Source organism: Moschus berezovskii, chromosome 1 (genome assembly GCF_049115385.1).
Source record: "Moschus berezovskii isolate FMDL1 chromosome 1, NW_MosBer_1.0, whole genome shotgun sequence".
NCBI lineage: Eukaryota > Metazoa > Chordata > Mammalia > Artiodactyla > Moschidae > Moschus > Moschus berezovskii.
This window is the reverse complement of record NC_142460.1, coordinates 119787205-119803355: the sequence shown is the minus strand read 5'-3', so window position 1 is coordinate 119803355 and position 16151 is coordinate 119787205. Positions and strand designations below refer to the sequence as shown.

Sequence of the window (16151 nt, the reverse complement as noted above, 5' to 3'; positions counted from 1 at the left end):
TCTTCTCTCAAATTCCATTATTTTTTAAAGCTGAGCTTAAGTCCCATACAAAAAGCCTTCTTCAACTACCCAACCCCCGAAGGTCTCTTTTCTGTTAACTCCCACAGAATTTATCACTTGATTATATACTGCTACGCTGTTCACTGTTTGATATGTCTAGGCACACACTGTGTCTGAGGGAAGCGACTTTGACTCGTGTGCACCCCCAGGGCAACTAGCACAGCATAACACAATAAACCTGATAACTGGCTGGCTGCTCAAAACTAGCAATGAAAGAATCTCATCACTGAGGTCAGGACTTAGACTGTCTTCTACAAGGCAAGTTCAGGCAATCAGAATATATCCTAAAATGATTTTTTCCACTGAAGATAAACCACTTGCAGTAATCAAGAATTAAAATTAATAACTATGTATTGCATACTCTAGTTGATGACTATAATTAAACTTCATCTTTCAACAAATATTTATTACATACCTACTATGTGATACGCATTATCTTTCATAACACATAGAAAACTATTTTTAAAAACCCTGACTAAACCTTATTTAACATTTAAACCACTGGTTCTCTCGCTCTCTTTTTTTTTTTAAACAGTACCCTTTCTTCACACACTAACTTATTCAGAATTCCCAGATTCAAACAGATAACAGAACTGTTCTGTGGGAACAGAAGTTGAAGGGAAGGCTCAGAGCCCCATCTCTCTGAGTCTGCTGGGGCTGCCTTAACAAGGTGCCAGACTAGGTAGCTCAAACAGAAATTTATTTCCCACAGTTCGAGAGGCTAAGGAAGTCCAAGATCAAGGTGCCAGCCAATTCAGTTTCTGGTGAGCTCTCTGCTGGCTTGCAGATGGCCATCTTCTCACTGTGTCCTCTCAGCAGAAAAGGGACACATTTATGTGTCCATTTCTGGTGTCTCTTCCTCTGATAAAGACACCAGGTTCACTGGATCAGAGCTCCACATTTATGACCTCATTTAACCTTAATCACCTCCTTAAATGGAGAAGGGAATGGCAATCCACTCCAGTATTCTTGCCTGGAGAATTCCATAGACAGAGGAGCCTGGCGGGCTATAGTCCATGGGGTTGCAAGAGTCAGACATGACCGAGCAACTAACACACCTCATTAAAAGCCCTGTTTCTAATATAGTCACATGTGGGTTTAAAACTTCAACATACCAATTTGGGAGGGACAGAATTCAGTGCACATTCAGGTTCATCTCCTGAAACTTCTCCTTGACCTAAACCCAGGAACATATGGATGAAAAGACTAAAAACCATCTAATCAGACAACTTAATTTTACATGAAAGAAAAGTGGGGTGTAAGGAGGTTAATCACTTGCCCTAAGTCATGCCACCAGTTAGTCACAAAATTAAGACTAGGAGCTAGGTCCCTCGCGTCCTCCATTCTACCAAACTCTCTCATAATACTCCACAATGGGTAGTAAAGTCATCAGGTACCCTGGTGACTGGAAATGTCAATGAGATGTACAAAACATCACTAAGTCACCAGTCCTGCCAATAACCATTTGGCTATATGAACTCCAAACTCATATAGCCAATGTCTACTCAACATGTATGGGTGGGTGTCTAAAACACATCATGTCTAAAACCAAACTCCTGATTTTCTTTCCAACACGTTCTTTGGCAGATCGTTCCAGGCACTCAGGCCAAAATTCTACAGTTTATCCATGACTGTTTACCTTTCCTCACATCTTTTAGTCAATCCCTCGGCACATACTATTAGCTATTTTCCAAACATCCAAATTTCTATAATAAAGTATTGGTGGAACAAATATTCGGAATCTTTGCTAACCACTTTTTACATCATCTACTGTTACCATCATGGTCCAGCCCCCAGTATCTCTCTCTCAGATTATTATAGGAACCATTTAACCAGTCTCCCTACTTCTATCATTGACCCCTAGAACCTATCAACATTGTAGCTGTTAAAGCCTATATGAGATCATGTCACATCCCAAATAAAATAACTTTCCAGCAGCTTCCCAACTCATGCTGAGTAAAACCCAAGGGTTTAATAATCTTCTCGTGATTAGATAATTTCCTCTCTAAAGTTATCTCTGAAAATACTCCCACTTTCATTCCACACCTGCCACACCACCCTCCTTTCTGTTTCTTAAGCATGTTTGCCTCCCTCACCCTCCTTCACATGCCATTTTTATTAGCAATGCTTTCCCTGACCACCCTATTAAAAACAGGAAATTCCCTCATCCCATTCCTCTTCATTGCTTTATTTTTCTCTACAAAGCTTACCACCAACTGACATATGTACTAGTTTACTTACTATCGATATAGCCCTAGCTCCATACTGACAGATTTTGTCAGCTGTGTCCCAGTACTAAGGGAGTATTTAAATGTTCAATAAATATTTGTTGAATAAATGAGTGAATTATGAATGAATAAAATCATAAAACTAACTGGGCTTCAAAATCTCATCGTGGGACTCCCTGGTGGTCCAGTGGTAAAGACTTTGGGCTCCCAAGTCAGGGGGCACGGGTATGCTCCCTGGTCACAGAATTATGTTTCCACATGGTGCAGCCAAAAATAAAAGCTCATCTTGTCTGGAATCAGAGCTAGAAAGTTATAAAAAATAAGGTTTTTCCTTTTTAATAGAAAAGTTCAGTGAATTAAAGTCAAAACATCCGGGATTAATGTAGATTCTAAGGCCAAAAAACAACAAAGGGAATGAGATACAAAGAGCCTTGAATCATTTAGAGACTCAGGATTGCAATTTCCAGCCACATAATCCTTTCCAGCTGAAAATGCCCAGAGACTAAGAGAAAGAGACAGAATGATGGCACTTCACTTACACTAAAACAAAATTAACCACAGGCCTATCTACTTACATTTATGTATAGAAATGCATAGTCATAAGCTTCACACAAAACTGTCAGGGCAAAAGGGACTACAGAAATGGGATATCACTTTCATGTATACATTTGTATTGTCTGTATCTAAGACAACAAGAGAGCATTCATGTGTTTTTTTTTAAGACAAAATGAAACTTTTCAACCTGCTTTCTCAAAGATAACCACTGATTAACAGTTTGTTGTGTATTACAGATTTTCCTCCTACATAACCAGACAGATATAAGTTTTAAAAAATAAGTGGTAGGAGTTCTGTTTCCAGGAAAGTGGAATAGACACATACTTTACCCCTAAGTATAACTAAAAACCCCATCGCTGCATAGAAAATAAATGTAAGAAAGTCCTAAAAGGTGGAGAAAAGTAGATTCCAGGACTCAGTGAACCACGCGGTTGCACACTCCCTGGATTTTTTTTTATATCTCATATAATCCAAACATAAAGCTGAACATGTTAGTAACCCAGAAACAGCAATTGGGTACAGACAAAAAAAGAAAAAACTCCAATGAGCTGTTCTTTCTAGCTGAGGATCAGAAAAGGGACAGCCTAGCAACACAGAAAACTTTTAGACAATAATTGCTCTACTCCAGCCAAACACCACAGAAACACTGTGGCCACATCCACACTAGCAAAGACCCAGGCCTCTCCCCTCACCAAGCTGTGATGAGGCACCCCCAATCCCATCCAGTGGGTTAGTGTCAGAGAAGGCCATGTAGAGAGCCAAGACCTCCGTATCAGCCAAGCTATAACAGACCACAAATAACAACCCACCCCAACCCTGAAGCACCAGTGGAGACCACAGAGGGAGCAATAACTGGGCACTTCTTTCCCTCCCTCCTAGCCAGAGAAACATCAGTAGAGGCCTCGTGAGGAGCCAGAACTCACACTGACTCAGCAATTACAGAGAGCATCCCTCAGGTATCAATGGAAACCAAACAGGGAACCCGGACTTACTTCTACCCTCAAATGGCAGTGAGGAGATGGCACATGTTCCCCTTTGGAAGCCAGCCAAAACAAAACTAAAGTAAGATCCACAATCTCATAATACTCAATATGTCCAGGTTTCAATCAAAAATCACTCATTGTACCAAAAACCAGAAAGACCTCAAGCTGAATGATAAAGGTAATAGATGCCAACACCAAGATGGAAAATATTTTAATTATCTGATAAAGATTTTAAAGCAGCAATCATAAAAATGCTTTGAACAAGCAAGTATGACCCAACTTGAAACAAATGTAAAATAAACTCTTAGCAAAAGAAAAAGAACAAAAAGTTTTAGAACTAAAATACAGAATAACCTAATAAGCTAAATGAACTAATACTATGTTCTTTTTTTCACTTAATAACTAATGAAAATCTGTCTCCATATACACACATACAGCATTCTAAAGCAGCTGCAGTGTTTGAATTAACTATCATTTAACTAATCCTCAATTAAAGAATATTTGTATTGTTTATAATTTTCGACCATTACAAACCATGCATATTTGCGTAATTATGTCATAATTATCTCATATTTAGTCAATGACATCATTTCACCAAAAATTAGACTGCTAAGTGAAAGGGCATGCGGTTCAAATTTTCATACACACTGCCAAATAACCTTCTAGAAAAGCTGTACCAGTTACCTTCCCACCAATGGTGTATTAGTGTACCATACTTGTCAACAGTTATTGTCTCAATTTTTCCCCTGTTTTCTGACAAGTGAAAAAAAAACATTGATTTTTTACATTCACTTCTTTATTACCAGTAAAGTAAACATATTTTCATGTGCTTAAAAGCCAAAAGTAGTCTATCTTTTGAAAATTACCAATTCAGGTCTTTTGTGAATTCACATTATTTATCTTACTAATATAATACAGCCCTTGGTATTTCACAAACACAAGCTGTGTGACACACATGGTGCAAATATATTTTTAACCACTCTATTGTTTAACATCGTTGATGCTTTTTTTCACAGAAGTTTTTAATTACATTGCATTTAATACAAGTATAAAGACATCCAACCTAAAGATTCAGTCCCAACTAATTTTAGAGCCAATCAATCAAACACACACAGAAACCACTCTGACTACTGGTTAAGAGTATAGAATTAGCCATTCTGTTCTAATTAGAGGAAAGAAAAGGATGCTGGCACGCACTATACAGTCAATTAACAATGGTCTTCTCCACATACAGAGTTTCCCCATGTGGCAGACTGGACTTTTTACCTCATTTTTTAAAATATAATATTCCATTTCCCCTCTGGCATTTCACTGCTACTCTAAATCCCAACCTATTTGGCAGGTGACTTGACAACCTACCTTGTAGCCCTTTTACCTATGAGAGGATTGACCCTTCCCTCTTGGTGTTCATCATTATCAAGCACCTATCTCAAAACAACCAAAATTCTGAAAACTAGCAGACTGTCAATAGACAATTCATTATTATCACTATCTAGGGATTTCTGCTATTATGCTCTGCCCCTCTTAAAAATTACTATGCTACCCTGGGTATCATAATTTGGACTGCCAGTCAACTCACCTGAGCTACTGCTCAGCTGGGACAGAACACAAAATAAATGCAATGTATTATTCTCTTGTTTTTTCTAGGCATCTATTCTACTTCTTTTCCTCTCACCAGTTATCCAGAGATTCTGGCAATGATTTATGACAAGTAGTAGTAACAATTTCATAAAAAATAAGCACAATCACTGAAACTATGATTCTAAAAGTCACATACACAAAATCATAATGGAACAAAAATAGTTTAAAAGGATACCTTTTAATAATGTGAAGGGAAAAAAATCCAGAACACATGCTGTGCTATGCTTAGCCGCTCAGTTGTGTCCGGCTTTTTTGTGACCCCATGGACTGCAGCTTGCCAGGCTCCTCCGTCCATGGGGTTTCTCCAGGCAAGAAAAATGGAGTGGGTTGCCATACCCTCGTCCAGAGGATCCTCCCAACCAAGGGATTGAACCCAGGTCCCCCGCATTGCAGGTGGATTCTTTACCAGCTAAACAACCAGGGAAGCCCAAGAATACCGGAGTGGGTAGCCTATCCCTTCTCCAGGAAATCTTCCTGACCCAGGAATTGAACCGGGGTCTTCTGCATTGCAGGTGGATTCTTTACAAGCTGAGCTACCAGGGAAGCCCTCAGAACATATAACTTTGTGTGTGTGTGTATATATATGTATATACCCTAGTGCTATTCCAGTATTTCATAAAGAATTTATCTATAATTACTTTAACTAGTTTACCAGTATGTTCCATAACTACCAATATATTAAAGATATTATCTGACATCAATAACCATAACTATATAGCATTACTGCTTAGGGCTAAATACATTACTTAAATTTTTCATCTTCAGTCTAACATTTTCAAGTCACAAGTAATTTCTTTTATAAGTAATTTTATTCATGTTCTAACATACTTCCATGCTAAAATAGAATTTTTTAATTAAAAAGATCAATAGCCCATAACTAACTATGTGCTCATTATACATGTACTTAGTAAAGACCACACCCTTAGCTGAAGAAATATAGCACAAGTTCAACTTTAATTCCTCAGCAATCTATAAACTATATTTCATTGGAGTCTATTTTATCCAAGTATTACCATCCTGGATCAGAAAAGAATAGCCAGGAAGGACATTATTAGTTTAACTCAATGGTTCTCAACAAGGGGCAATTTGGCCCCTCAGAAAACATCTGGCAGTGCCTGCAGACATTTTTGGTTGTCACACTGGGGAAAGGAGAAGAGCATAGCCTCCTGATATCTAAGCTAGGGATGCTGTTAAACATCCTGCAAAGCACAGGACAGCGCCCTCCCATAAGAAAGAATTATCTGCTCCATAAGGTCTATAGGGATGAGGCTGAGAATTCATTGGAAGAAGTGATGAAATATGAATATGAACAACAGTGTATCAATGTTAAATTTCCTGAATTTGACCTGTTTCATGTGGCTTCGTAAAAGAATAACTTTGTTCCTAGGAAGTACATATCAAAAGTATTTAGGAGTAAAGGAACATGTCTCAACTTATCCACAAATGGTTCAGAAAAAGGTAACTGTATATATGTAGACAGAAAGAATGAATGATAAAGCAGTGAGCCAAAATGCTAACAATTGGTGAATCTGAGTAGAGAGCATACAGAAATTTTTATTATTCTTGCAATTTGAAATTACATCAAAATAAAAGGGTAAACAAGTATTACAACACCCGTAAATTTCTTTTTAACTGGAATACTTTGCACAATTTCCCAGTAAATATGTGCAATATAGCAAATCACCTTTTATTCTCTTCTCAAAATAAATTACACTATCTTGAATGGATACTTGTAAATTTGACACAGATAACTCAAATAAGCATAAGCTGGGAAGCAAAATTTCTAAAATGTGAACTGCACAGAAAAAGCTAGAAACACTTAGATATCTGTCTACCAAGGACATGACATTCTCTAGTACTTGTCACAGTAAATGCATGACTTAACTTCCCTGCATTATATTCCATGCTCTCAATGGACACTGAAAACTGCAACCATTCACAATCATAGAAGATCTGAACACAATCAAAAGGAAAACATGTATAAGAAATAATACAAAAATATTTTTATGACTCAAATTTTCAGAAGTTTGACATTAGTTCCAAATTCTCAAAATTTACCATTCCTGTTTCTAGCCACTTGTTACTTAAACAGTACTCAAAAGATAAACAGTAACAGCTTTGTAAATTTTAACAGTTCACTTCTGGAAAGCAAAAATCTAAAATTTTAAAACCAGGAAAAAAATTAGAGCACTTACAGATGTCTGGGACATACTTGACTGTTGTGTGACACTTCCTGTGGGGGATGTAGGTGGTCTTCCACTGGACAAGCTTGCCTAAAATAATAAGATCTTTATGTCTGTAAGTCTGAAGTTTAAAACTTTCCTGTACCAGGATACCACAAAAATCACAATAAAAATCAAAACGTCTATTTTACGGTCATTTTACAGTCAACATGGATTAAGTTTTGGTCAAACAAATTAAGAAAAAAAGAAAACACTGCATGGTGAAAACAGAAGACCCAAAGGCTCATTTTAAGAGCTGCACCCATTGTCAGTTTTATTCTATAGATCTCTTCTTTGAAGTGAAATTACCAATCCAATGTTATGAAAAATAAATTGGGGATATATCAAATGCCAATGGGTTTCAGTTTCCTAACTATCATGAATAAGATATTTTAAATTACACTAATGAGAAGGAGTAACAGCTGGGATGTGTTTAACAGAAATAAACCTTTTTCAGGTTCAGTCAACTTGAGATCCTACTCTGGTGACGAGATTCAAATCTCACATTAGAGTTTTATTTAAATAAACAATGTAATAATGAAGACCTGTTTAAAAACATAAACATTTAATCATAAAATCATCCTGATAGCAGTAAGAATCATATGACTGGACTTTAGAAAACTGCACATACATATTTTTATACAGAACGTTTCTGGAGGGATGCATATTAAACAGTGGCCACCTCCGAAGAGTGGAAAATACCAGTGGGTGTGGAAAAGGAACACCTCTATACTTTACCTCTCATGAACGATTTTATACTGGTTGTTTTGTTTTGTTTTTTAATGAGTGTAAATTACTTATGTAATTTAAAAAAACCTTTTTTGGTTAAAATGTAATTAAGATTTATGTAACCTGAACTATTCACTGTCATCCCTAGAATTTTATATACACAAGACTGGTACAGCATTTCTGCAATGTAGATAAAATGCAGAGGGACAAAACTCAGCAACAGAGTAACACATTAAACATTCATTTATTTAAACTAACTTTTATTTGGCAGCCTATTATATTTTCTTAAGAAAAAAACACAGAACATCTGAAAACTCTGCAATAATACCCAGTGTATTTATTTTCAGTAACTATCTGCAGGCAATGTCAGCTCTGGCCTCGTTAGTTCTTAATTCATTTCAGTCTCACCTGAACAGCAGCAAGGCTCTGAAGCTGGGAGCTGCTTAAGTGCTGCTGCTGGAGAGCCGCTGTGTGCAGCATCAAGTGCTGCTGCTGTGCGGCGTACATCTGCTGTAGATACTGAGCAGCTGAGCTGGGAGGGCGATGCAGTGCCTGTTGAATTACCTGTGATAAGTCAATTGAACCAATGTCAAACCATAATCTTAACCATGAAGTATTAGAAAAGCTATATTAGAAACTAAAAGAAGTAAAAGTAACCATAAAGTAACAGAAATTTAAAATTTCACTCCTTTAATATTCAATGTCCTCACACTTATTAACAAGTTCTCTCCTAGTTATTCATCACTAGGATTCGCTAATCTGTACAGATTAAAGTTACCCAGTAGAGGATTTCACAAAAGGAAAAAGGGTTAAGTAAGCATTTGAAAATATCTTCAATCTCATTAGTAGTCAAAACATACAAATTAAAACGCGACACTTTTTCAACCTTCCGATGGATAAACATTTAAAAGAATACTATTGCTACTGGAGAAACAGACACGCTCATACAATGTTAGTAACAATGTAAACTGGAATACCCATTTTGGATAAAACTTGTTAGGATTGGCGATTTGGGTATAAAATGAATATGTATACTCTGCATGTATTACAAACAGTAATGTATAACAGATCAGTGCTGTCCAATACAGGAGCCACTAACCCTAAGTATCTACTAAGCGCTTACAAGGAGACTAGTGCAACCAAGGAACTAAGTTTTTAATTTTACTGAATTTTAATTTAAATATAAAATAGCCACATGCAGCTAGTAGCTACTATATTGAACAGAGCAGATAACAACTATCAACAAAATAGTTTGCAAATACATCATTAGGTGGAAACAGGTCACTTAATAGTGTACAGAGTAAGATATCATTTATATTAAAATATTTTAATGACTATTCAGGAAAACATTAAAAGACTACTGATAGGTAGCTAGATTAGAAGTGATTTTTACCTGATTCTCATTTGTATTTTTTATAAATGTCTGAAAAAACTTAACTTCATTATAGTAATAACCACATAAAATTATAAAGCCATTTTTTAAAGAAAATTACTAAGTAACCACTCATGTTTTTTAAATTTCAGGTACAATTGTTTCAACACAAAATTATTCTTACTAAAAAAATTCTTATAAGTGTTTATTACTGTGACTATTTATTAGTAAAATGAAAACTCTGAACCCAAACTTCATAAATTGATAAATGTGAAACAGTCAAGAGTTCTAATAAAAGAGAAAAATCCTTCATCTGTCCAAATGGTACACTGGACTACACCAGTCCTCTGCAATCACATCCCAAAGTCTTGTCATGCCCATGGGGACTCTCAAACAGCACCCTAAATCTCAGAACCAAACCAGAGTTTTCAAGAGCTAATGGAGAAAAAGAGACATAATCCTATAGTCTGAGCTTCTGAGTCAGGATACCTTTATCACAGAGCTATGAATGTCTTTATTCAAATTCCAAGAAAGCATTTTTCCTTGTGTTTTTTACCTTCCTGAATTCATGTCGCAATTCACCAACAATAGACTGCTACACCTGCTGCAGATTCCTGTCACAAAATCAATACAGGCTTTGACCCCTAGTTGCAGGGAAGTACACACCAGCATTAAGTGCTTTAGCATCACAACAATATATCTTTTTGGTTAGGTAATCTGTATATGTTGCTCTAATTCTACAACAAAACCCTAAAATCAAACTGAAATTAAAAATGAATAACCTATTTGAATATACTTATTTTTTCTATTGTCAGCACAATTTTTCATTACCATTCAGTGCCATACTCATGGATGAGAGACTCTTTAAAAACAAGTTAAAGATACAGCACATTGCTCTTATTTTATTCCTCTGGAGCAAGGAAGATGAAAAGGATTCACAGGGGTAGGAAAAAAAAAAAAAGAAAAGCTGGAAGGTATTAAACTACTTAGGTAGTTCAATAAATATTGATGTAATTACATTTTAAGGGAAGCAATTCTATGATCTTGTAAGAATTAGAGTTAGTGCTGTTCGTGAGATATTATCTTCAACTACAAATCCCAAGTAACTTTTTTATTAACACAGCCAGCTTAGAAAATAGGTGGAAAACAAAATGGTATTTAAAATATCACATTATCTTTATGTTCAAGGATCTATCTTTATGTTCCCTGTTTCCCTTGCCTCAGAGAAAGGTGAAAAACATTAAAAAAAAAACTATGTTCCAGTCTGAATTTCTACTGAACTGACTGACGAGTTTCCAACAGTCCTGATTCTACTCCACAGTAATTTCAGGTCAGTATAATGTGATCTGCACTCTAGAAAAATGGATCAGGGAGATGACTAAAACAGGTCTGTTTTTTTCAGGGTGGAGTGCAATTATGTAGATTTGAGAAAGAAAACAGGTGTAATGGGAAAAAAACTCAGTATTTAAGGGCACAACTCTAAAGTCAAGAGTACCAACTAGGTATGTGAGTTTAGGAAAGTTATTTAACCAATTTAAAACATCAATTCTTCCATCTGTTGAATGGAGAAAATCCATGTAAAGCATTTATCAAATACTTGGCACATAATTATTCAGTATGTATTAGCTACTATCATTTACTGAGTATATAATGTGCCCCACAAAATTCTAGATCCTTCATCAAATCCTCGTAACTAATTAAGCAGATGGTCTCATTCTCATTTTATAGTTTCCTGAGGCTCAAGGAGATTATGCCTCTCACTCAAGGCTACATAGCTACTAAAGAAAATGGAATTCAAATGAAAACTACATCAGCCTGCAATGCCCATGCTCTTTTTATGCAATACCATATTGCCTCAACCTCCATTTCTATAAAGGCTGCCTTGAGGATCTCACTGTCTGCTGAAGCCAGGGTAGGCAAGGAGCGAGCGGGGAAGCTGGAAGAAGATGCAAGGATCCAGAAGAACTGCAGACACGTTTCTTCTCTCCTGACTGGCACAGCAGCCATAACAGTAGACACACTGTATTCTCTTGTGGTTGACCCAGCGGACATAGCCATAATGCTGCCACAAGGGCTTTTCAGGTGGAGCTTATATAGGTTTACAGAACAAAAGTGGTCCGTGGTCAAGAGGGTACATCGCGACACATGCACAGTGCTGTAAGTGATCTCAGCTGTTACACAACTGTATTTACAAAACGTGGGGTGAGAGCAACAGACTATGGGGTGACAGAGCCTGACCGCCACCATCTTTGCTAATTTGCTCCTTCCCTACAAAGGTTACCCGGCTAAACTTTATTTTCTCAACTAAGTGAACAGCCTAAGACTTTCCCTAATTAAATATTCCCTTTCTCCTCTGCCCCTGACAGCTCCTAATGGATCCTCTTGCTTAGGGTTCTTGGGTTTAAAATGAACCTCTTATCTACAGAGCTGAACAGATCCTAAGTCCAAATTTTGGGTTCAAATACACAATAATCCAGAAAAACTTGGTCGAGTTTCCCCACTTGCAGCAGCACCTAGGAACCTTTCAATTATAATTTTCCTGACATTGCTTTCGAAGCTACATGCTGACAAATGTAGGCCCTCCCAATAGAATGATTATTAAATAACTGTTGGTAGTTCCAAATGTTAACAATTCTAACTGTACTCATTTAGAGGGTGATCATGTAACTCATTTGAGGATATGAAACAATACATTTACCTGGCTTAAGCAAAAAGTAATGGCTCCTAAGTCTTAGCCTACCCGTCATGGTAACTGAAATACCTGTACAGCATGTCGGTCTGAGCCACTGTAGACAGAGATCTGTGGTTGCTGCATTCGAGAAGAGGAAGTAGTGATGGTGGTGGTGGTGGTGCTGCTGTTTGTCGTCGACACCGAAGATGTTCCAGGGTTTGGCTCACTATCCATAGCTGTACTAGGGTCCTTAAATCTAGCAGACAGCACAGAGGATTTGTATTGGCAAAAGCGTTATACTGTTTATAAAGAATATTTAATTATTCCAAGAAATAATCAGAACTGTGTAAATTTCTAAGAAGGATCTCATAAAATACAGATAGCACACAGTCACCATAAACACGTGAAAGGGAAAAATACTTTACAAAGATAAAGCATAATTAACAATTCTTATCTACTAAATTTGAATCCAGAGGACTCAGGATACAGAACTCAGATAAAGCCTGGCCTAAAGTTTACCTTTTTATTGTTGAAGGAAGATGAATGTCTTGAAACCAAAACAGGTGATGACAGAATACTACCTAGGAAAATTAAAACTTAAGCAATATCAGAGTATTAAAATACTTCTTTATATTCTTTTGACCATACTAATTACAAATTAAAATCATTCTTATATAGACATTAAAAAAGGATGCCTGTGGACTTGTGCTTAGTCAATTAACTCAGTTTTTGGTTACCATATGTACTTTATTGAAAAATACGTTCTCTAGGAAAATAAGTTAAAAAATAATTTATTAACTCATACTGCTTTCCCTCTAATTATTCTACAATTCTGTCCTACCACATCTAATAGCTCTGAGTAATACTCATAAGCAGATTACTCTGGATAAATAAGAGAAGCCGCTGAAAACAATTTTCCCACTTGCTAACAAAAATCTTTTTCACAAAATACAGCTCCAAATTTTGAAAACAGCGTAACTATGTCACTTTCCTTATGCAAGAAGTGCAGTTTTGTACCATTCTGATTATCTTCCCTCCAACATTACAAACTCATTTCACTGTTGTGATACAAATACAAAATTTTTATTTTAATAAATTCAAACAACATATTAAGTCAATTCTGAGTGCCTTAAAACTACAGTATTTATTGTAGGGACAGAAATGCACCACAAAAAGCAAACTTAAGAATATACTGGTTTTCTCTGCCTTTCTTATTTTTTCTTCTGAGAAACATAATATGACCCACCTCACATGAGCAGTACTGACAAGAACGTAACACTTTCTACTTCAGGAAAAAACAAAGGAATTTGGCACTGTGTATGCTTGCACTACTCCGACATAGTGTCCTTTTACCTACAAATTTTCTTTTTTATATCACATATGTAAACAGTATTTATATGTATAGTCATAAGAGTATGATTGCTCTGTGAGCCCGATTTATAAGAGAAAACCTGAAAGCAAAAAAAGGGGGGAGCAAACTCTTACTAATCTTTTTGATTAATAAATGACTCACACACCTTTATAGACTTCTCTGGGGGTTTTATTCGTGGTGGGGGAGGGTTGGGGAGCGGTTTGTTAAAGTTCTGCAAACTCCTTTCCAATCATCAAATCACAGCAGCATATGTTAACAATTCAACATCATACAGGTATGGTGGTATATAAACTTTTTACCAAAGTGTTACCTATCATAACACTTCTGAACCACGCATCAATAATATGCAAAAAGCCAGCTTTAATTCTGGTCCTTGTACAGTGCTGTTCTGCTCAACCATCTCCTCAAACCCTGCAGTAAGCAGTTCAGTAACTAAATATGGTCACAGAGAATCCAAAATCTAGACACAAGTCTAAACATCGGTGGGTAGAACTGGCCAAATCATTAAACTGCATCTGGAGACCTGGCACAAAAGAACAATTTTGCTAACTCCACCGACTAGCCTTGTATATTGCCTGCAAAACACAAACGGCAGTTCCGCTGCACAAGCGGCCTACCCAGGAAACACTTAAGTTTGAGTCGCTAACGAAGCATACCATCACACCGCCACACAAGAATGTGGCCCTCTAGGGCGGCAACAACACTGCAGCCAGAGACCCGAGGGAAAGGAAGATCTTTCCTACAGTGTGTTTTCGGCCCCGCCGGACACGCCACAGCCCCCGCCGCCGGGACACCGCCTCCGAGCCCGCCGGGGCAGGGAGTGAGCAGCCCCGCGTCCCGGGCGCTCCCACCGGGGCGCAGCGGGGTGGCGCCGCGGCGGGAAGGCGGCGAGCGTGACGCAGGCCTGGCAGTGCCCGCGCGGCCCCACGCAGCCTCCGCGGGCCCCCGGCGCGGGCGGCCGTCACGACGCTGCCCGCGGGGCCCACCGGCGGGGATGACAGCCTCGGAGGGGCCCCCCCGGGCTCATCTTCCGGAACACCCCGGCGGCAGGGCTCCGAGAAGCGACCGTGCGCAAAGGCCCCGCAGATGCGCGAGCAGACGGCGGAAGGGGCGCTCCCGCCTGGAGGTAACCGGACCCTGACGGTTCGGCTCCGTCCCCCGACAAGGGCCAAGCAGGCTCCTCCACGATAAGCAAGCTCTCGCGTCCCCCTTTCCCCGCACTGCCCGCGAAGGAGCCCTGCGCTTTCCCCCTGGGGGGACTTGTCGCTGCCCCCTCTCGCCCCCCAGTTACGACATCAGTCACCAGCAAGTCACTCACTCCGCTTCCGCCATCTTCTCTCCTCCATCACTAACACGGGCTGCGCATGCGCCCCCCGGCGGCGGCCGCGGCGGCCGCGGCCGAAACGGGAGGAGGGGCGGGGTCGGCTCAGCCTCGGGCCCCCGAGGTCACGTGGGGCCTTCTTCTCGCAATTCCTCCTCCCACTTGAAGGCTTGCTGGCTCGGGGAAGTGAGCGGGCAGTGCCAGTTTAGGGGTCAGTGTGTCACGTGCACCCCCTCGCTTTCTCTAGGGTCTTTTTCCTACTGGGGAGGGGTGTCTAACCGAGATATGAAAAGTTCTGATTAGACTGTTAAATGACAAATTTTATGACTATCTAAAATATACCAAAGCTTGTGCAAACTGCAGAGAGGGAGATGGAAGAGAATGACGCGAGGACTGGATGCTGAGGGTCTCATAGTGAAAGGAAATGCCATGGTAGCTGCAGGGCTTGTTACCTGAGGCGCGTGGCAATTTGGGGATAGAACCAACAGGCCCTCTCTTGGGCTCAAAGATAGAGTTCTGGATGCCCATGCGGTGGACAGTTAAGGTATTATCATATTACCCTATGAATATCACCCACTTCTTTGACATGAATTTACTGACCAGTTAGTGGAGATTACAAGTTTGCATACAGCAGAGAGAACAAGCGGGACTAGCCACCAGTTTGCTACTGTAATTTATTCTAAAAAGCCTCTTGATGAAAGTGAAAGAGGAGAGTGAAAAAGTTGATTCTTGGGAATTACATGGCAATGGCATCATCTGAGCATATCAGAAAAGAAAGACGAAGTAGTAATATCTTATTTTTAAGCATCTACAGGGAATTTTCAAAGGGGACTTTTTCAGTGAGTTCGCCTAGGAGTAGTAGGAACGGTTTTGCTTTCAGGTAAGAAAATAAGGTAAAGAAACAAGGTTATCATACAGGGCGATGTGGCAAAGGGACAATTTAGCCGACATTGAGTGGTCTCTTCCTTCCCCTAGGGACATCCTGTTCACAGGATTT

General features: G+C 38.9%; 2 protein-coding genes across 13 annotated transcripts in view; one reads left to right on the top strand and one right to left on the bottom strand.

Annotated features, from left to right (window-relative positions):
- PHC3 (polyhomeotic homolog 3) overlaps positions 1-15240 on the bottom strand; it is a 79113-nt gene extending 63873 nt beyond the window's left edge. For 10 of the 12 annotated variants that reach the window (XR_016038116.1, XM_088839183.1, XM_088839194.1 and 7 more), the window contains exons 1-4: positions 15152-15240; positions 12552-12717; positions 8827-8982; positions 7663-7740 (exon numbers count right to left, since the gene is read on the bottom strand). Coding sequence is in view for 11 of the 12 variants with exons in the window: in XM_088839183.1 (XP_088695309.1) it covers positions 7663-7740; positions 8827-8982; positions 12552-12717; positions 15152-15165 (414 nt within the window). In the remaining variant the exon portion in view is untranslated. Of the gene's footprint in view, positions 1-7662; positions 7741-8826; positions 8983-12551; positions 12718-12980; positions 13043-15151 lie in introns of all 12 variants that reach the window. The other 2 variants (XM_088839189.1, XM_088839193.1) reach the window with 2 other exon arrangements.
- The window catches only part of PRKCI (protein kinase C iota), a 106023-nt gene continuing 104651 nt past the window's right edge, over positions 14780-16151 (top strand). The window contains exon 1 of the mRNA XM_088839224.1: positions 14780-14959. The gene's annotated coding sequence lies outside the window, so the exon portion shown is untranslated. The remainder of the gene's footprint in view (positions 14960-16151) is intronic.